This window comes from Trachurus japonicus, chromosome 3, assembly GCF_045865225.1.
Source record: "Trachurus japonicus isolate A0001 chromosome 3, Traja_1.0".
NCBI lineage: Eukaryota > Metazoa > Chordata > Actinopteri > Carangiformes > Carangidae > Trachurus > Trachurus japonicus.
This window is the reverse complement of record NC_140909.1, coordinates 18,284,902-18,305,888: the sequence shown is the minus strand read 5'-3', so window position 1 is coordinate 18,305,888 and position 20,987 is coordinate 18,284,902. Positions and strand designations below refer to the sequence as shown.

At 42.7% G+C, this 20,987-nt stretch overlaps 1 protein-coding gene across 3 annotated transcripts in view; it reads right to left on the bottom strand.

Annotated features, from left to right (window-relative positions):
* The window catches only part of insyn1 (inhibitory synaptic factor 1), a 50,430-nt gene extending 41,192 nt beyond the window's left edge, over window positions 1-9,238 (bottom strand). The window contains exons 1-3 of one of the 3 annotated variants that reach the window (XM_085765006.1): window positions 7,779-9,238; window positions 7,584-7,735; window positions 5,608-7,305 (exon numbers count right to left, since the gene is read on the bottom strand). In XM_085765006.1, the coding sequence (XP_085621132.1) occupies window positions 5,608-5,751 (144 nt within the window). In that variant the 5' untranslated portion in view covers window positions 5,752-7,305; window positions 7,584-7,735; window positions 7,779-9,238. The other 2 variants (XM_085765014.1, XM_085765021.1) reach the window with 2 other exon arrangements.
* Window positions 9,239-20,987: the final 11,749 nt, after the last annotated feature.

Below are 20,987 nucleotides of genomic sequence, written 5' to 3'. Positions count from 1 at the left end.
TATGCACATGTTAATAACTGTAAATTGCTCTAATGGCGCTGCTGAAAAAAAAAACTCCACTCCTCCAGCCAGTTCCTGTAGCTCCACAGACGGTCTGCTGTCACTTTTCTGTTTAACTTGGTGTTTGGCTGCACTTTGTATTTCAAAATATGAAGATCTAACCTACATCTGAGCAACGATCAGCGTGTGTGTTTTATAACGTTTGAAAAAAACATCAATCATCCTCTCAATCTTCAACAGAGGATCGCGTTGCTGATGGGCACGAGCCTAGTCACAGAGATTCAATGGAGCATTTTAATCTTATCAGTTTAAGGTTAATAAGCGTCTTAGTTTCTTGGCTTACTGCAACGCTGTGTACGAAGCCTGTGAGGGCACGCAGAGAGACGGAGGAAATGTTAATAAAAAAAACAATTTTTGAAAATTATGATAAGAATAAGAATAAGAATTGCGATTCTTACATGAATCGATTTTTTTCTCCCACCCCTATTATTTAGTAGGTAATAAAGTATATTTTTTTTAAATGACGGTAATAAAACTGATACCCTTGCTATTTTAAGATACTGCGGTATACTGTACCTTATTACCGTATTACCGGCCAACCCTATCTCCAAGATCTAAATTTGTAGTGAAAATTCATTCTGACCCATTTTATAAATTGAGGTAAAATCTGGAGTTTGCAATACAATGTTTGCGGTGTATACAATGACCCATTTTCTCCGGGAATCATCACATTTCCTATTATCACTGCCATGCGTTTCAACGTTCCCCTAAATATTCCCCAGTAACAGGATCAACTGTTTCAAGGAATGAGAGTGTGTTTACCAGTGTCCATTATATTGTTCTGGTTCCTGAGTGAAAGTGCTGGTGATTATGATTACACCTCTCCACCCTACGCCCCACTCCCCACCACTCATGGTTAAATCTTGAAGTGTTCTACCTTGGCAGTTTTCTGTTCCCTGCCCCGCTCAGCAGCAGCATCAGCAGGGGGGGTAAGAGGGGGGGGGCACAGAGTGAAGAGAGGATATGGGCCCTGCAGAAGAAAAATAGCCTTTTGAATTTGTTTTGGTCTCCCCACCACTGGCTGGCTCGATCGTGGTTCGGCTGACAGATCTGAGGCCAGTATTTTGGACAACTCGCTGTCCACACCGGGCTTGAACAATGTAGCATTTAAGCGCGGCCCAGATATAACAGAGCCACGTGCAATAGCCTTGCTGATCAGATCATCTACATAGCTGCTTTTTTTTTTTTTTTGCCTGACTCCATTTTAGCACAAAAATGTCTTTACAGTAGTTGACGGCTGGGCCAATGGGATAACTCGTCTGGTATCGGGTGATGAATAGGAACTGAACAGACCACCACATTCATGCCACATGTGTCTGACTAAGCTTGCCGAGCACAAACTTGTCTCTTCCAAAAAACAAGCAGAACCTGAAAGGGAAGGATGATAGTTTTGCTGCTGCTCACAGGTGAAAACATGATGACTGGGATTTTCTGTGCATCAAAAGCATTCATGACACACTTTCAAAAGCCCCTTTATATAACTCTAAAACTGCATGGATGGCCAGTGTCATTAATAGAGCTGTTACTCAGTACTTCATTCCTAAAAAGCTGACATGTGGAGGACGCTTTTTTTTCACCTGACACCAGTGTTTTCCTGCTGCCTCCTCTCCGTTGTCTTCAGGCTGCTGGTAACTGAGTAGAAGCAGTAAGCCGAGTCCCCGGCACCGAGCATGAGGATGTACAGACAACTACCACAAGGCCAACTGATAGAGGACTGTGTCCTGCACATGCTGTACTCTGCTACTGATAATTGCTCTTTGTCCATCTTATATTCACTCGTCTCATTTAGAGGTTTAATTCTAAGAGGCCTGGCTGCGTTGTCTTGATACCAACACAGGCGAACGTCATCGTCTGGCCATTGTATGATTCTGCATAATAACTACATCCAGCCTATTACTGCGGCTTGCTTCCGTATTAAGATGTAGCTCACTGCCAACGCCCTTCCCCCCTTCAGTCCATGATCCTGCCTTTTTTTTTCCTTTAGCACTTCCGTAAATTCTTGCAAATTACCAGTCTGGATGTCTCTAATAACCAACATGAGTGCGCTCTTACATTTGTGTAATCTAGTTTCAACGAAAGTAACTATTCAACGTTGGAACATTTCACTTGGTCTCTTCAATCTGTTTGCTGATGTGTTTTCTCTTGTTTTTCCTCAGACTACTAAGTCCAAGGTTGACATGTTACCTAAATGAATTATTTCCTCTAGAGTTGCACTCCTGCCAGTGTTATTATTGCAAATGGAGTAGTTTATCAGTATATTACCTTTCGATGTCCTTCCTTTAGATCCTTCTCATTTTACCTGTCATGAAGCCTGTAATGGATTCACAAGTAAGACAGGCTGCATTTGACTGTAATAGGATTTTGAAGGGAGCAATTTTGAAAAACTATGCGTGCGCTGTGTTGCATTTTTCTTTGTGTACAAAGGGAATTTACTGCTTGAGACTGTGCTGCAGCCGGGAAAACAGTATTACTTTACAAGCTTCTTCTACAAAAATCCTGTTTCATGAAAGATTATAATTTAAAGATATTTTTTATCTGTCAGTTTGGAAGCAGGTAACCACTTGATGTGTGTTGTTAAACTGCCAACAAAAACAACCGACTTTAGTGAGGAACACACCTTCAACCAACCAAACAGTAAGCAAATACATTATGAAAATGGCTTTCAAACAACTGAGAATCAATCATGGAATAACACATCCTGTAATTGGCTGAATTTGATTGCAGTTGCCTGTGTACAAGGTGAAATCCAAAAGTAACAATATATTCAGGAACAAAAAAACTAGGATGGATTAAAAAAAATAAAAACACCTTGTAAATATTTAACTGAAAAAGCCGAGGCCTCACATCCTTAAGTGACATTTTCCTTGCTATTGCTTTTTAATTTAACGTTAATTACTGCTCATTTCTCAGGTCCTCTCAAAATGGCTGACTGTATAATGAGCATTTGGTAAAAAAGAACAAAAAAATCTGTAGAAATACACTTCACTTTGCACCGCTATCATCAATGTTTTTAGTACTCCATATTTCTTAATACCGTGTACAGGCCACACAGGAAACAGTTCCCATTTACATGGCAGTGATTAAAATTTAATGCTAGGTTCACCGCAGGGTTCGATTAGACCGCGCCAAGTGTTGCTTGCAGTGATTCAAACTCTCTGGTAAAAACCATGAACCCTTTTTTTGTCATCATTTAAGATGTGAGTTGGGGCCAGTCCTCCGGGGAAGAGATGTTTAGCAATGAGGATGATGAATTCTGGCAGGCAAGAAAGTAAGACCCATGGGTGACCCCTTTTTTAAGACTACACTGCCTTTATGAGGATAGCAAGTCACTATGGGGTAGAATCAGGGGAGGTGAAGGTCTTTGTAGAAGGACATTTTTGAACAGTTTTAAATTGTCTTATTTTCTGCAATCATATTGGTTGTGTCCAATGTTTAATCATTAGGTTAATAGTACTCAAACAATTATCAAGCACTATTCAGGATACTAGAAACGTCTGATTCCTCTAGGTCATTTTTTAATTTTGTTTAACTTTGATTGAATTAAAAATTGTTAAAAGAAAAAAATAGACATATGATTCCTTACACTGCAATGGGTAGAAAATGCATTTTAATGGCTGATGCAAAAGGCCATGATAACCAAACAGGTAAAACTTAATTGCAAAACGTAACAAAACTTCTCACTTCAATTCACGCAGCGGCCTGGACTGAATAGTCTAAAAGAAGATGTACGCACAGTAGTGGAGAATCTGAAAATGATAGGCAAATTTTATTGCAGTGGTTGAAATGTGGCGTTTTATTCTCTTTTTTGATTTCCAGCTTTTGACTCGACTGGCTCTGTGCACCGAGTAATGACACTGTAGGTCTGTGATCTGGAGCTATGAAAGCGGCTCTGTGAAGTAAGAATAGTAACACACCAGTAACTTCTTAATTTCTTGGCTCTGGAGTGGCAGCTTTTAACTCCTCAGTGCACTGCAGTTCCCCATAGACCTTGTGGGTGATAATCAGTCATTACTGCTCCTTCGCTCAGTTATTTATTTCACCACGTTCACATGGCAATTCATCATTTATTTATGTGACAGTTGTTATCTATTATGTTGTGCCTTTCATGTGGCCAAGAATGAGAGATTTTATGGAACATTAGGCTTCCATACATCTGATGGCGCCACACACTGATCCTGTTTCTTCATCTCCCAATGATACAGTCGGCAATCTTACAGGTCAGTTAATTGCAGGATATTGATACCAACATTATGACTGCCACTGCAGCTAATATGATTTCTTAGCCATTTCAATATGTGGGATTGTGCTCTCCCAATAAAAAATGACATTTGAGCCACTGTGCAGAGCCCTCTCTAATGGGGTCTGGGATAAGAATGGTAATATGCGTTGGAGCTGGCAGAGGCACAGGCCGTGTTTTTGTTTATAAATAGCTCCGGCCAGCATTATTCCACTTGCAGTTGTCCCATAATCATCAATCACTCCCGCACGCAGGCCGGCTTCTCCTGCTCACCAGAGAGAAGGTGCACCGTGAGCTGTGGCCTTGCACCTCCTACTGTGCAAGTACATAAAGTAGAGCGTGGGACAGAGCTGGGAGTCAGGGAGAGGGGAAGGGTAGAGGTTCCTGTGTGGTGATGGAGTGAGTTATGGCAGCTTCATCATGGCTGTTGGAAAAACCTCCTCCTCCTTCAGGTCATTACATGCACTACTATCTGCTGTTTCTCTTCTTTTCAATGCATCTAGCAACACACACACACACACACACACTTGCTCTGCATCTCTGATTGGAGGCAAGGAAGCCTTTATCTGGTTTTCTGGAGGAGCTTTGCGAGAAGAGCTCAAAGCTTTGAAGGCACTGCAGGGGGAAGATCCCAAATAGATGATGAGGGCCATTTTGTACTGTCACATACATGAACAGAGCGTTCTCTATCAGCCATCACACTGGTATTTTGTAGTCTATGTACTTGAAGATGCATGTCAGAGCACATCACACCTTCAGTATCTGTCTTTGTTGATCCGTGTTTAAACTGTGTACTGTAGATGTACGCACACACACTCAAATCTCTCTGTGTTACCATGGCAGTTGCAAAAATACAGTAGGAATCCAGCTGATCCTTAACAAAAACGGTTATATAACTATTGCGGCGTTAAGTCTTGTATCTTATCTAAGCATGCCTCTGTGTTTCCTTTCAGCCTGGCTTTGCTGCTTTTCATATCTACTGTACCTCTGACAATACTCCACTGAACACATGAAGGACATTCGTAATTGCCGATCAGCAATTGTGTGATCGGAAAAGGAGGACAGCCTCGCTGTGGTCGTAATCAACAATATCCTCCTGTTACAAAACCCCCCCCCAAAAAAAGTGAGATCTCATCACTTTCAAATCTTAATCAAAATCTCCATGCTGGGGAAAGAATTTCACACTTAGTTAAATGCAGCCTACTTCGGAAGCACACCCACCTGGCACCCACATTCTCCTCCTGCCTCCATCTCTTCCTCCCCCCACCCCCCGAAAAGCCTGATACATGTAAGCTGATTTTGAACCTCACCTCCCGGAGTTCCTTGGCCACATCCTTGAGCTCTTTGAGAATGCCTTCCAGCTGGTCGATCACCATCTTCATGTGGCTGCGGATACGTTCTCTCGGGCTGGGGGTCTCAGAGGTGTCCCGGGCCGGAGCTCTGCTGAGGGACATCCTTTACAGGGTGACGTGGGGCCAGTGGCCAACAGGCTGAGGGCGTGGGGGAGCCGAGTCGGGGTCCATGTCTTTGGCTACAAGGAGCCTCAGTGCTACTGATCCGAACAGGGGCCCCGGCCACGCAGGGAGACCTCAACATCTTAAAAGCACCTGGGCAGCCAAAACACCTTGCCTCGCCCGCACACTTGGCACAGGGTCACACTCTGACATCCATGTCTTCTGGTAGACGCTTCGAAAAATGACGAGAAAAGGAGCACGGGGAAAGTCAAATGCAGTAAATCCATGGAAAAGGAAGAGACAAAATACATGGGCTAAAGCTGGTATGAAAACTGTTACATAATCATATTGAGCCAACTCATCTCATGTGTCATTGTGTACGTTTGAAATTGTTCCCAAAGAGATGCTATTTAAAATGCCTGTCTATACAGGGTTGTGACTTCTTCTTCCCTTTTCCACATGTCCTGTACAATCTTTTTTACTTGTGAAACACAGTGACATATTGGCAGGCTATCATACAAAAGTAAAAGCAGAAAAGGAATTCATATTAACCCCTTTACAGAACAAGCTATCCAACAGAGATAGAAAAATAGAACTCCCAGCAGTGGCTCAATTTTCAAAATTATCGCGTTCTACATTGGCGGCCAGTGGGGACGAGATTTGCCGTCTAAATATAGTCCCTCAGTGAGGGCTGCTGTCTTTACAGAGAGAAAGGACAGATCCTGGTTGGAAAAAAGGGGATATTCCTCTGTGCGGTGTGGTGTTTCCTCCCCCAGGAAAAATAAAAAGATTCTCAGTAGAAATTCAAATCATTGAAAAAAAAAAAACAACCAAACAAAAAAAAAGCATCATCAAAATAAACTTTGCTTCACATCCATTTTCTTTGCAGATGATGACTTAATCATGTTGTCCTTCATTTCTCGTCCATGAAAGCGAGCAAAAGGTAGATGTGGGTTTTTGCACAGAGCGTCCAGTATCTCTCCCCCCCTCCTCCCTTCCCAAAGCAGGGCTTATTCCAGGTGGCGTTGGATCAGAATGAATTGATTTCTAAGCCAGCGGAACGTGACTCGTGATGAGAATTTGTGGAGGGATAACAAAAAATCATGGTGTCGATGAGACACAGTTACAAGGGGGCTGGAGGGTGGACAAGCATCTTCCTCTGGAATTTGGGTGGCAGCTTGTCTTATGCAACAGCACTCTCCAAGTCCTCTCACAAAACACTGACCCACAGCAGTCCACAGGGGTGTGCCCAAAAACCAAGGGAGCAGAGAGAGAAAAGGATTCTCTTCTCTCCCTCAGTTGTTGCTAAGGGAACCCGGTCTGCCTCCTTGTGCTGTGATTGGATAATTATTTTACTTCTTATCCGTGTAGTGTATGTTTTCTCTCTGGACTCTTTTCAGAGAGGCAGAGAGCTCTGTGCCATCCAGCAGGACGAGATAAATCCCATGAAAGCTTCCCAAAGGAGCCCCAGAGAACAAGCAGGGGGGAGAGCTTCTCGCCAAATCCAGGGCGATGCCACTGCCACGGGGAGCGCCGGCCAATCACACATGGCACCTGGACAGACGGGAAGGAAAACAATCACTTATTCTCTCATGTCTCATCCTCTTCTTCTCCTTTCTACCCCCCGCCCCCCCCATCCCCCTCCTTATCTATTTCATAGTAGCATGAAAAGCAATAACAATAGAGTGGAGGGAGACTCAGAGATGGACTGGAATGAACTGCGTTGACGATTTTTAGCTGCTGTTAAAATGCATCTCTTGCTCCTGCAGCAGCACTTGTCTCACCTCCACACACTCTCACACACACACACGCCAGAACACACACCTACTCACCTTTCCTGTGCATCACTTTGCTGTTGCTACGCCCAGAGCTCACTGTCCACGCACAGCAGGATCATTCAATCTACACACAAGCTGCTGTTTCTTTAGCAGTCCCTCTGTCGCACACTCTAACATCTTCTCCTCTCATCCCCTTGCTGTCCTCTCTTTTTCTCTCTCTCGTGCGCACACACACACACACACACACACACACACACACACACACACACAGTTCTGTCCCTCCCTTCCCTACTTACTGTCTTGACAGAGGGAGAAGCTTCTATCAGCGGGGTTATTTCACTCTGAGGCTGTGGCTCATCAGAGGAGGAGTAGAAGTGGAGGATGAAGCTGTGGAGGAGGAGGAGGAGGAGTAGGAGGCAGGAGGCATGAGGTGAGAACGATGAATGGCCCTGATAGCACTCTGAGAAGGGAGAGAGGAGGCTGAGGATGACTAAGAGCCAGAGCGGTGAGGAGAGCTCCTGCTTTGGATTGTGATGCCGCCGCGGCCGCTACCATCACTCAGATAACTGCGCTGCCAAAAACACGCCACCCGTCATCCCTGTCAGCGTTCGCCTGCATCGGGAGGCAGCAGACAGAGCGGCTGAGTTGCTGCTGTGAAAAAGGAGCTGTGTGATTCCAATGACAGCCTCTCCCTCTCTGTCTATGTGCCTGTGTTTCTCTCTCTCTCTCCCTCTCTCTCTCTCTTTCTCTCTCTCTCTCTCTCTCTCTCTCCCCCCTCTCTGTCACTCTTTCTCCTTCTCCGTCCCTGTCTCTCTGCCCCTGCGCCCTCACTGTGTCCTCGCTGACTGCTGGATGAAAGGAAGCTGATGCCAGAGTTTATCGTGGGGCTCAGGTTCCTGCCAGCACCACTCGACTGTTCTGCTCGGCTCTGTGGAGGAGGGGCTTGGTGCTTTAAAGGCACAGAGTATCGCACAGTCCCTCCTCTGCCTCGCTCCTCTCCTGTCTTCTCCTCTCTGCTGGCGTCTACACTGCCTCACTATCTCCTCTCACACTGCCTATCCAGCCTTTGTCACAGTTCTATCGAAGGTGTTATATCTCTTTTAAATCAAGATGAAATCTTCCTCTGCTACCAGCCAAGCAGTCTCTGGGGACGAGGTGTCCAAAAATCCTGGGCTATTACATCATTAATATACAAAGCAGGTTGGTGTTTGATGACCTCATCTGACTGAGAGAGACAGAAATAGGGAGGGAGCACCAGCATGACTTTTCCTCTCCTTTGTCCTCTTCATCAGGTTTTTTTTTTCACCACAACACACAGCCCTGCATAACCCCGCCAGAGGCAATTACCCTAATATGAAATTAGTTTTCTAAAGGAGATAATGTAACCGTAAAGCAAATTCTTGAGGACAACTTCTTGAGGAATGCACGGCAGTTACCAGAGGGTTTTGGCAGATAACTGTAGTGAACAGCCAACGGCTCAATGCATTTCTTAGCATAATTGTAAAGAGAAATGCAGAGTAGATTCAGGTTAGGTAGATTTTCCATGCAGATGAATTTGTTCTGGGGTCCTCTGTGGTTTCTACTACCAGGATCACAGACGTTATGCTGATGCTGTAAGGCTAATTGGGGGAATATTCCGCAGTATAATAAATTCTCTTTCGCATGTTGTCTTTGATTAATAAGTGATTGAGTTTGGCTTTTAAAAAACATAATAAAGAAATGCCTCGTTCTATGTTATCAAGTACACAGTCTCGCTGCGTTATCCCAGAACTTCATCGCATGTTTGATATGTCACATGTGCATTGCTCTCTATGGATTTTGACGCCCGCATTGGGATCCTGTGTCTTTCCCCTGCATTTCCACATGGCTGGTGCAGCGTTGCACAGACAAGATGCTTCTCACAAACTGCTCCCTGCAAGAAACAGGTGTCCTTGAGCATGTTCCCTTTGTAGCTTCACTGCTTTAGTCTCTCTGCACATATGGGAGGCTCCCTCCTGACAACACAGCAACAGTTTGTGGTACTTTTTTCTCTTCCCATCATTTTTTTTTTCCCTCTCGGCACTGCAAAATACCTTTTTTGCTTGGATATTCATGGTGTATTTAATGGAACTGTCCCTAAAAGAGAGAATATGTACTAAATGACCTCTCAGTGGAAAGGCCCAGGTGCACAGCACAGATAGCTTCATGTCACTGATGCCTTCATTGGAAGGGAATTGGATTATTTCCCCCTGTAAAATATATTTTTTTAATGCTAAGGTCATCTCGACTCGTGAGTTTTACTAGGCACCTGGAGAGGGTCCAGCAAAATATTGGTTCCACTTAATATTTCTGCCTTGGATTTATTGTGCCATGCTGTTTATGGAGACATTTTATAGAACGTAATTTTTTCTCTAGTTGGGCACAGCCTCACAAACAAGCACAGAGATGCATAAACAGACTAATACACTAAGGCACGCACAGGCACAGACCCACAGAAAGACACATTGAGTACACACACATAAACACCAGCAGTGCATTTCGATCCAGAGGAAACTATACTGGTAATTTGGTACCGTAAGAATAAAGCCAGGGAGAGATTTTATTTGACTTGCATTGTTTACCTCCCAATAAGCTATCATACTCCTACTCATTTGATATAGCCAGGATCAGATGTCTTTTTTTATTGCCATTCTTTTTTTGGCTACCCTCCTCACAGTCTCTGGGTTCATAGCCACTGATAAAGGATGTGCACAGGATTTATTTTTTATAATAAAATGGAGCGAGAGGAAAGCAACAGGGATCAATACAGATACTCTATATCCTCCCTGTGTCCATACAGCATTCACATGTGTGATCACATGGACAGGGAGCATGGAACATTTCGGGTTATTTATGAGTACTGTAGGTGCACTCATGCGTCAATTGAATATATAATAGAAAAGGCTCAGATGTAGAAAGTAAAAAATACATGTTTCATCCAAGAGAAAATCACCTGAAATTATTAGCTATATAGGTCTTTACAGAGCTTGTAGGAAGTCATCAAAGTTCTGCATGTTACATGATAGGAGGTGCTATCAATAGAAGTAAAATCAATGAATCCATTAAACATAATATTGAGTTTTTCAGGTTAATGTTTCAATGCTCAAAATAGTTCAAAAATGTTTTCAGGTAAAGTTTGACATATTGAGAAATGCGCTTACTCACTCTCTCACCAAATGTTGGATGGTAAATAAACTAACACTATAAATCTACAACAGCTGGTTACCTTAAAACCAGTATAACAGGTGCATTTACACTTGCATGTGTGGGTATACGTACAACCCCTTGTCTTCTATATAGGATTTAGTTTTTTTTTAACGTGCTTTAAACAAAACCATGTTTCTGAGCAGACTCATGTTCTCAAGCGCCTCCTGCATCCACCAGTGTGAATCTTCGATACTGCCGTTATACTCTTCCCGCAGCATTGCTCCTGCACTCATCTTTGAACTCCTAGGTAGAATTAATTTGCATATGTGCCTGACCCACATCCCCAGCATGTGCATAATTGATAAATCTGTCCTTCTTTGACCTGTAACTGCCCACTCCCAGCATAGCACAGTTGACTAACTCTCTGACTGAGACGAAATCTTCCAAATTTTTTTTTAGACTTTCAAATATGCTGCCACCATAATAACGAATGCATGTCAGTGCTTTGTTTTCTGGATTTCAGTCAGTGTGATATTGTTTAGCATCCAAAATCTGTATGTTGGACTTTCCCAGCAGCATTTGAACATAATTCTAGATATCCCACCTCTGATCATCTGATTCCTTCATAAGAGGGACAAAACACAAACCTCGTCCTACTTTGTTAACAGATGAGCCTCCGTTTGTGGTATTATTCCTTTAATTAATCTGCATCCATTATGTTTTTCCTTTCCTGGCCATTGTGTGGCACTGTGGCTTAGTTGTGACGTGTTGCTTTTTCCTCAGCTCTCTCTGACTGAGGACTAAAATGGTGGATGGACAGACAGGGAAAAGTTGCATGTTCTTGGTGTTCAACTTAGGCGATGAATTATTTACTGTGACATTACACGGCTTCGGTGTGAAGAACTCACATGATAACATGGTGCCGAGTCAAGTGGGGAGGGGGCTTAATGGGCCTTTTTAATGCACATTCAACACATAATCCATCAATAAATTAAAAGATTCTCGGCTGTCGGTTCATGTCGCATATAATTTATTTAAGAGTATGTATAGTCAAATCAGTCCCACTGATAAAATACACGGAGTAGTTTTCCACATAATCTCTGCCATCATAATTCTCTGGTTGCATTTTGGGCTTTATTATGACTGAGAGACTGTGGGATGATTTATGGACCAAAAGAATTGGAAGGCACAGCTGGCATCTACAACATGCATGGCCAAACATAGACATCATGCCCTGTTTACAATTTCCAGTTGTGCCCTTGATTTCACACAGACAAACACAAAGGGACAGAGAGCTCAGAGGCCCAGCCTGTCGTACAACGACACCAGTCTCTCTCCTTGCCTGTCTACTGACCTTTTGATATTTCAGTCTGTGTCCTGTGTGTGTGTGTGTATGTGTGTGTGTGTGTGTGTGTGTGTTTCTTTCTTCTTTTTTTTTACTGGCAGTTATGCAGCATGCAGAAGAGCAAAGGCTGTCTCAGACCATAACACCCTGTGATGGATCAGTGCTCTTACACAATGAAATGAATCTCAAGTGTTTGATTGATTTCTCATTTACTTTCCTCACCAGTGGTGGGAATATGGACTGTGTATGCAGCTACACCGAGGCCCCTGCTTTGAGGGGCCTGTGGTCTCATTTTGAAAAGTGGCCCTGTATCATATTCAGGACATGCTTTTGAGCTGAAATTACTCAACAGTCCTCTGTCTGCTTATTATGGATCAATGCGGACCTCAGTAATTTAGAGTGTGACATGATTGGAGAGCAGAGAGAGAGAGTGTGTGTGTGTGTGTGTGTGTGTGTGTGCGCACGAGAGAGAGAGAGAGAAAACTAATACAGCTACTGCTACAAGTGAATGACAGGTTAATCTTTGTCTGATACATTTGTGGTCACATGTCTGGGAAATTGAAACCACGCTGCCAAATTGTAAAAAGCAACTCTTTATCTTAGCTGCTCTGTCAGTTGCCATCAACTTCCATTCATGCCATCCTAACTGCTTAAACACACATGTTGAGCCAACCTGTTAACTGTGACGTCAACACAGCTCTGCCAATGATGGGGACGGCCACGGTCCGCTCTGTTTATTGTGGGTCAGTGTGGTTATCAGTGTGGAAATAGAAATGAGCCGAGTGTGTCGAGACATGCTGTAGCTTCCATTTATATATGCTTTCCCTGCCTGGGGGATGGATAACCACATGCAGAGAAAAAACAGACTGCATTATTCCATCAATAATATTCCATCAATAGCTGCCACTGGTTGATGTATTGCTTTTTTTTTAAGTATTTATTGTGTATCATGATGTATCAGTTATGCAGACTGTGCACATGTATTTTGTGCTGGCTTTTGTCAGTCAAGTAAAAACTCCGGTTTAGTAAACAGATACCTTCCCTCACCACAATGGAAACCATTACCCATAGGGGGTTAGGGGATTAGGTTTGATAGCTCATTTGGCCTGATTACAGTTCTGCATGAGCTGCTAAGAAATGTGGAATTCATGGCAGGAGTAGAAAAAGGCTTTATCGTCCACAGTGGTAAAAGGTGGTTGAAAAATGTGCATCATCAGATGTACATCATGTCAAAGCAAAACCCAGCCTTTGATCAGTGAAAAAAAGGCGAGAGGATAGCAGATGAATTCAGAGCTGCAGGTCAAACAACATTTTTTCGATATAAGATTATGCAACCTACCGGTATATGTGTCTACATTTTTCAGCAGCTGAATGTTAAATTATATTGTGCAAGCTTTGTTGTTGATTTAACGTAAGCACCATTTCTGACAGTCGAATTAAACTGTGTGTTTTTCCACTTTTCCTGCATTTATGGTTTTTCCGAATTAACAGAAGTGTCATCATTTATACAATAAGTAAAACCTGTTTCACCTGTGGGTCATTGACAATGAGGAAAAAAGGAGAGGAATTGGTCCTGTCATTTTTAAGCAGTCAAACCAATCATGTTAGAGTGCTGAGAGAAACTCGGGTTACATCATCTATCTATCTCTCAAACACACACATACATATAAACATTTTTCCCTGTGGTTTTGTGTGTGAGTGTGACAAGAGTTGCTAATTTGCAGGTGCAACTCATCCCCACTCTGCCGAACAAAAAGCGGAATAACAGCTCTGCTTTTACATTAGCCGTGACAGTTGGAATCTCTCAAACTGGCATAGCACTTGAAACTGGATGAGTGAATGTCAGTCAAAAAATATTCTCAATATTCATGCAGACCAGGGAGATTTTTTTTTCTTTCATCAAATCCTTTCAAATGGTGCTAGGGATAGGACATAAAGGTTAAAATTCACAGAAAGATTAGGGGGGGAAAAAAACATAATCCATAACAACATTTAATCCCATAGTGTTTTAGCGCTGTCCAGTCCTATTACCATGCATCAGCTCAACTTGAACAGTTGCCTTACTTCTATCTATATCTTTCAGTTCAGTTCAGTTCTTTCCTCACTTCCCCTGCATGTTCACTTTTCTCAGGATGCCCTCTCTGTTTCCTTGTGAAATGCTAAGTAGTCATCCCCCTTTAACCCTGCCCTTCTCTCAGAAGCTAAAGTATCTTTAGTGTGCTGTTTGCCAAGAGCTATAAACAAGTGTAATAGAATTGCTGAGGGGTTAGTCGAGATAGCCGATTGAGCATCTCCCATCACCCCTGGCTCCCCAGCCGTGTGCTAACAAGCCCAGCAGCATCATTGTGAATTCATAACAAGTTGCACCAATGTGGGTCATCTCTGCTGCCTCTGCATCTTCCTTGTTTCCCCTCCTTCTCCCCCCTTTCCCTCCCTCAGCATACTTTTTTTGCACCTGTTTGACAAACATTATTTCTCTCAGTTGTGGTAGATACATTTTGTCTCCTACTTCAAGTCTACCTCACTCGCAGGGAGAGTAAATTTGTCACTAATGGATTTGTCACCTGTACAGCCAAGATCTTAATTAAATAGGGCACACCAAAGAAGAAGATTTTGGAGGAGAAATATTTAAACGAAAGCTTTTGAGAATCACTGCCATTTTTCTTGTGTCAAATTGCTTTGATGTGTTGTGCAACACACCAAATCTTCTGTTTCCTCTGAGGGTTTAGACGTTTGCGTTATACAGCAGCAGATCACTGCTGTTGTGACAAACCTGTTATCTCAATGATGACAACATCATGAAAGCAGAAATGAAGTGACATGGAGAAAAAAAAGAAACACACCTCTTCTGTATGTCATGTAAATTATTGAGAAGTCTTATGTGCCATTTGCATAATGGACTTTAAGATGAAGTCTGGTTATTCATACTTTAAAAGCTGCTGTATAGAGTCTGTAATATAAATGTTAGTCACAAGCCAGCTGATGGACTTCTGTAAGTGGGTCAGTGTGAAAGCTGTCACTCAATAAAAAGACATTAAAATGTATAAGTTCTTTGCTGGCTATAGAATGGCATAGACATCAATACATTTTATATCTTTTATAGAGCAGTAACTTTTACAGATAAGCTGAGCTGACCACTTCACAGATACAAAAACAGACCAGACTAAAAAACAAACATTATCATGACTGTAGCAAATCCCTCTTATTTTTTTTAATTCTTGTCTTTTCACCTCTATGTTAATCCTCCAACCTAATAAGGAGAACTGAATTGAAAGGTGTTGGCTAACTGTTATAGGGTTAATTGTAAACATGTAAGTTGAACAAATATATCTGAAACTTGTACTCATGTGTGATAATAAATCACAGTGTAATTGGCTTGTTTAGTTGCTATTTCCGCCTCTTAATGAAAGACTGTTTGAGTAATAGTTGTTACGCCCCAGAACTTCGTTGGCCCAGAGGGGCATAACAAGGGACCCAACAATGACCCAAAATACAAAGACAAAGGCACTAACTTAACTAAAAGAGATTTAATACAAAAATATACAGATACAAACAAGTAGACAAACTAAAACAGAAAGCCATGATGGGAGGCAGGCAAGCCCAGCAGTCCCCAGCACTGCCCCCGCCCTCTGGTGTCAGCTGCAGGGTATTTAGCTCAGTGGACCAGGTGAGCCTCGTTTCGCTGATTGGGACCTGGGTGGAGCTGTGGGAGAACGAGGGGGAGAGAAAGACACAGACAAGGCCGAACCCCTTCCGGCCGTAACACCCCCTCCCTTAAGACAATGAATAAAACATCATGTTACATCAAAACACCATACTATTTATTCATTGCAATATCTAAATCTAATATATATATTTTTTTTAATCTATAAAAAAGGATGACTGAACCTGGCCTCAACACCAATAAACACATTTATCAAAAATAAACCCTGGGACTGCGGTCAGGACAACAAAAAAGTCAAAGTGGATCCAACAAGATCAAAATACAAAAAGGCCAACCAACACACTGCCACTCGATGTAAAGGGTGAGCAGCCAAACAGTAGCCACACAAGTGGGTGCCACTCCCACCAGATAACTAAATGGCTACCACCATGAGGGAAACTACGAAACGAAGGTACACTTACTAAACACTGCAGGTGACCAAACACAAAATCGAGCCCAGCCACAACCTAAAGGGTCACTCAAGTTGCTGTCTATCAACACACAAAGACCCGAACAAATTGAACTGCCACGACACAAAATGGCCACCAAGCAGTCTGCCATTAACCAACGGACACAGACCTTATAATTCACCAAGTCAACTCCATCACACAAAGATCCACTGATCTATGGAGAGACGCACACAAGGTCCAACGAAGCCACAACTAAGTAAACAGTAACATACACAAGTGACTCAACCGAAAAGTGGACTGCAACAGCACAACACAAAAGAGGTCACACAGTAGCCACTGCTACACAAAATGTTGCCAACTTACACCTAAGCTGCAACCGAACAACCCAACGAACGCACTGTGCAGGTACCACACAAAAAGTCACATCCCAAAAGTTACTGTTACTATTTTACACAGAATCCAGACGAAACTAAAAGTAGAAGTAGAGTCAACCCACAAGAGATTGTGATCACGCTGCTGTGCAACTCTGCTAAAGAGTGACGTTGTGGAGAGGCACCCTGTAATGTGGTTAACTATCTAGTCTTCAGTGGCTTCCCGGGAGGCTTCTTTAAACGTTGAACTCTGCAAGTGAACAATGGACCAAGGCAAGGCCCACTGCCACACAGAAAACGTACCCACACCCAGGTTTCACCACCAAAAATAAGAAAGGCAAAACAACAAAGTGGCAAGAGTCTCTCTCTGCCCGACGACTACCTTACAGGGAACTCTCAAGCAAACACAGACAGGCAATTAAATCACAAACCATCTTGAAAAGAAGACTAGACTACTACCTCACACAACAGCTACAAACCTTCACTTCACCTCATGGTTGTTCAGATCCCGGACACGAGCCTCCAATTGTTACGCCCCAGTACTTTGTTGGCCCAGAGGGGCATAACAAGGGACCCAACGATGACCCAAAATACAAAGACAAAGGCACTAACTTAACTAAAAGAGATTTAATACCAAAAATATACAGATACAAACAAGTAGACAAACTAAAACAGAAAGCCATGATGGGAGGCAGGCAAGCCCAGCAGTCCCCAGCACTGCCCCCGCCCTCTGGTGTCAGCTGCAGGGTATTTAGCTCAGTGGACCAGGTGAGCCTCGTTTCGCTGATTGGGACCTGGGTGGAGCTGTGGGAGAACGAGGGGGAGAGAAAGACACAGACAAGGCCGAACCCCTTCCGGCCGTAACATAGTCAAACAGGCACAGTTTGCAAAGGCGTCTGTGCATGTGTATAATAATTTGTGCAATTTCATTGGGGCAAGTCATCTAAGTGGCCAGCAAACATCCCAAAAAATGCTGCTCCCCCCTCTGCTTGACAAGCAACATGCAATGATGTAAATCAATGCTTTCCCAACCCGGGGTCTATGGACACAAGCACACTTAAAGGAAAAAAGGTTGGGAACCGCTGATCTAAACGATAGACACAAAGGTCTTTGGAAGCTAGTCAAGCTAGCATCCAGAGACCATTGGTAGTAATTTTACAAATGCACTACAAACATGTCTTCACTTACACTTAGGGTCATTCAGACTGATGCTGCTCCCCTTGTTTGTCCTGACACCACACTGCTTGCGTCAACTATTGAATTTTATGCCAACATAAATTTCCACCGCTTTCTTATAAGCAAGATATAATTAATCTGAAGTTGGTGTGTCAAGAGTTGAAAAGAGAAATGCTGTACATTAAATGGACGCCTGGTATTCTCATTACATACGACTTTGCTGTGATACAGATCAACCCTTGAGACTGTTTTCCTAATCAGCATCAACAAAGTCCTCACAGTACATCAGGCCCAACCTTCAGGTGCTGGCTAATGATGCCTTTTTAATTCCTCAAGAGGAATCATTAGTTTATTCAGATATTTATGGGGTCTGAAGAAGAAGATGCATTCAGGCAGAGGATGGGAGGATTGCTCAGATAAATGTGCAAGTGAAAATATGAATATGAAAATGTACTGTGATCCAGGGGCTGAATTATTCAGCTTGGCCCTGATGCCTACTGCCACTCTTGTTTCTTTGCCTAAGGCAGCCCAAGCTTCCTCTCTCAATGCCTTGGTCTGGAATCTAGCAGGAGACACCCGAGGAAGACTGCTATCCTTAGCATTTGTACAGTAGCAGTCAAAATCTAGTGTGAGGATGCGGCCAGCAACAAATTAAAGTAATCAATGGAGCGATGTGTTATGATCTCCAACACCTCATCAAAGTAAACGACCTGCTTAGCTGTTGTACATGGTAAGATCTGTTTTTGTAAAGGGAGTTGATAAGATATTCAAATTCATGGCTTGTTTTTGAAACAAGTGAAGATGATCAACTCCTGAATAATTAATCACTGGTCTGCAATACAAACATATCCCACTCACCATCTGTGGAAATGTATGTAGTTTCATGGCTACAGCAAATTAAATGCTGCATACATCCCTTTGCATGCAGTTAAATGACAAGTTTTGATTTAAGAAAACAGGACCTTAAAGAAACTTGGTCAGAAGAAGATGCAGCCTTATTTAGGATTAAAAACTAGACCATTATGCAGTAGGAAAACAGCAGCTGTCACACCTATCACCATGTTGATGTTCTTACTCATTAGTAGTTGTAGTTAGTGTAATGGATGTGCACTCACTCCACCCATAAAAGACGTGCTAACCAATCTGCCAAGTGATTGTCAACCTCTTGGCGTAGAGGTTAGCATCGTCGCTTCCGGTGCGAAGGTCATGGGATCGAACCCCACCTAGGGCAGGCCGTGAGAAACACAACGCAGAGGGCCAGATATGACATCGGCTACATTAGTGTAGTTAGTAGTACTTAAGTACCATTGGTAATTACTTCTGTCATTTTGAACTAATCTCTAAAGTTGCATGTCTGCATGTTTTGTTTTCTTTGTGTGTGTGTGTGTGTGTGTGTCTGTGTGTGCGCATGTGTGCACATAAAGCCAGATCTCTCAGTTTACCCTCCTTTGATTTAATTAGAAACATTCAAAAGGAGCTTGAACTCACCAAAATATCTCTGGATAATGTTAATTTAAGTGTAAAGCTAATATTGATCAATTAATACTGATAGTCAAACCATAATTTTAATCAGCTAGCATATGTATGACAATGTTGCCGGTTGGTCCATCAGTTGCTCTGCCCACATTGGTCTGGAATATCTCACCAGCTATTTCATTGATTGACATCAGAGACATTCATTGCCCCTAGATGATGATCTTAATTACTTTAGACATCTTTGACTCTTCCTGTTGTTCCTCTATTAGATTCATATAACTAAAGTATTAGGCATAGAGCTTTAACATTTGGCACCTGTGTTCCCAACTGGATGAATTTTAATGACTTTTATTCAACTTTATCGTCGTCATTGGATCTAAATTTCAATTGTACAATACTTTGGTTTATCACCAAATAATCTATCAAACTCATGACATTTCCCTCAGCCTTAGCTGTAGTGCTTTGAGTACTAAGTAGAAAATGTTAATGTGTTATAATGCTTAACCAAGATGTTAACATTCAGCTCAAAGCACTGCTGGGCCTCAGTGCCTGTTGAACTCCTCAGTAGTAATGAAACTAGTGCTTATTCCTATCCAGATCACATTCACTGTACAGGTTAGTGCAGCAGCGAGTCTCCAGTCTCAATACGGCAGATTTCAGGCCAAGCGGGGCCTCCGCCCTCCGATTCTCTGCGCTCTCATCAACACATCACATAGACAGAGTGCTGTGCCCCCTATCCCGCCCACCCCTCGTCACTGACTCATCACAGCCTCTCAACATGTGTCAGGGTAGCCAGCAGCCTCCATCTGTCTCCCCTAGAGCCAGCCAGCCATGTCCATCCCAGAGAACCACACAGGCAGAGAAAAAGTAATTCCGAAGACAAAGTGCATTATGCCATGCAGCCGTTCCCCTTGAAAATGAGAACTCCATTTGCGGAGCAAGGGTAGTCTAGCAGGCAGGCCGCTTCTACCTGAGTGTCAGAAAGGCTGGGAAACATGGCCCCGGCCACGCAGTGGAGAGCTGCATGGCTGTAGATAGTGAGAGGAGATTTGTCATCCTAAGCCACATGCTGACATGATGTTGGGCTTCTTTAATATAGAAGAACAAACACACACAAGCTCAAAGGAGAACAGATGGATGACTGTGGGCACAGACAAACCTATTTAAGGACGTGTACAGAATATTTTCATTTATCTAAACAAACAATATGTTGTATTATTTTTTTTATTCTTTAAACATCTGAATCCACCTGAATCTCCTCTCAACCTGGCCAAGTTAGGAGTTGTTTGAAAGTCTCCTAATATTATATACTGTTGTTGACACAAGATTCTCTCAGACTTGTGGCTGTGACTGTGAAGTTTTCTCCACACAAAGGCAGAAAAAAAACAACAACAAAAAAAGAAAAACAGATGAGACCCGATGGATGTAAAAATTTAAAGGGTTGCTTTACAAAGGAGACCAGGGTTATGACTGTAAACAAAAGGGATGAAGAACAAAAATGTCTTCAAACAACTTAACCACAGGGCAACAGTATGACCCCAGAATTATTGATGTACAATACCAAAAGTCCACATTGCAGTGTGGTGAACTAGTACGGGTCTGGTTAATTTTCTCATAAACATCTTGGTTTATTAACTTTATTACAAAGTTTGTTAAAGGCGCAATGAGGCCGTAACTCACACCTGAACTTTTACCGAACTCAGCATAAGCTTAATCATCTCAACTGCATCTTTGCTCAGGGCACACTTACAGTAGCAAACTCACAGCTGTCAGTTTTGGAAAACAAAGTGCTCTCACGCTATATGCTACCCA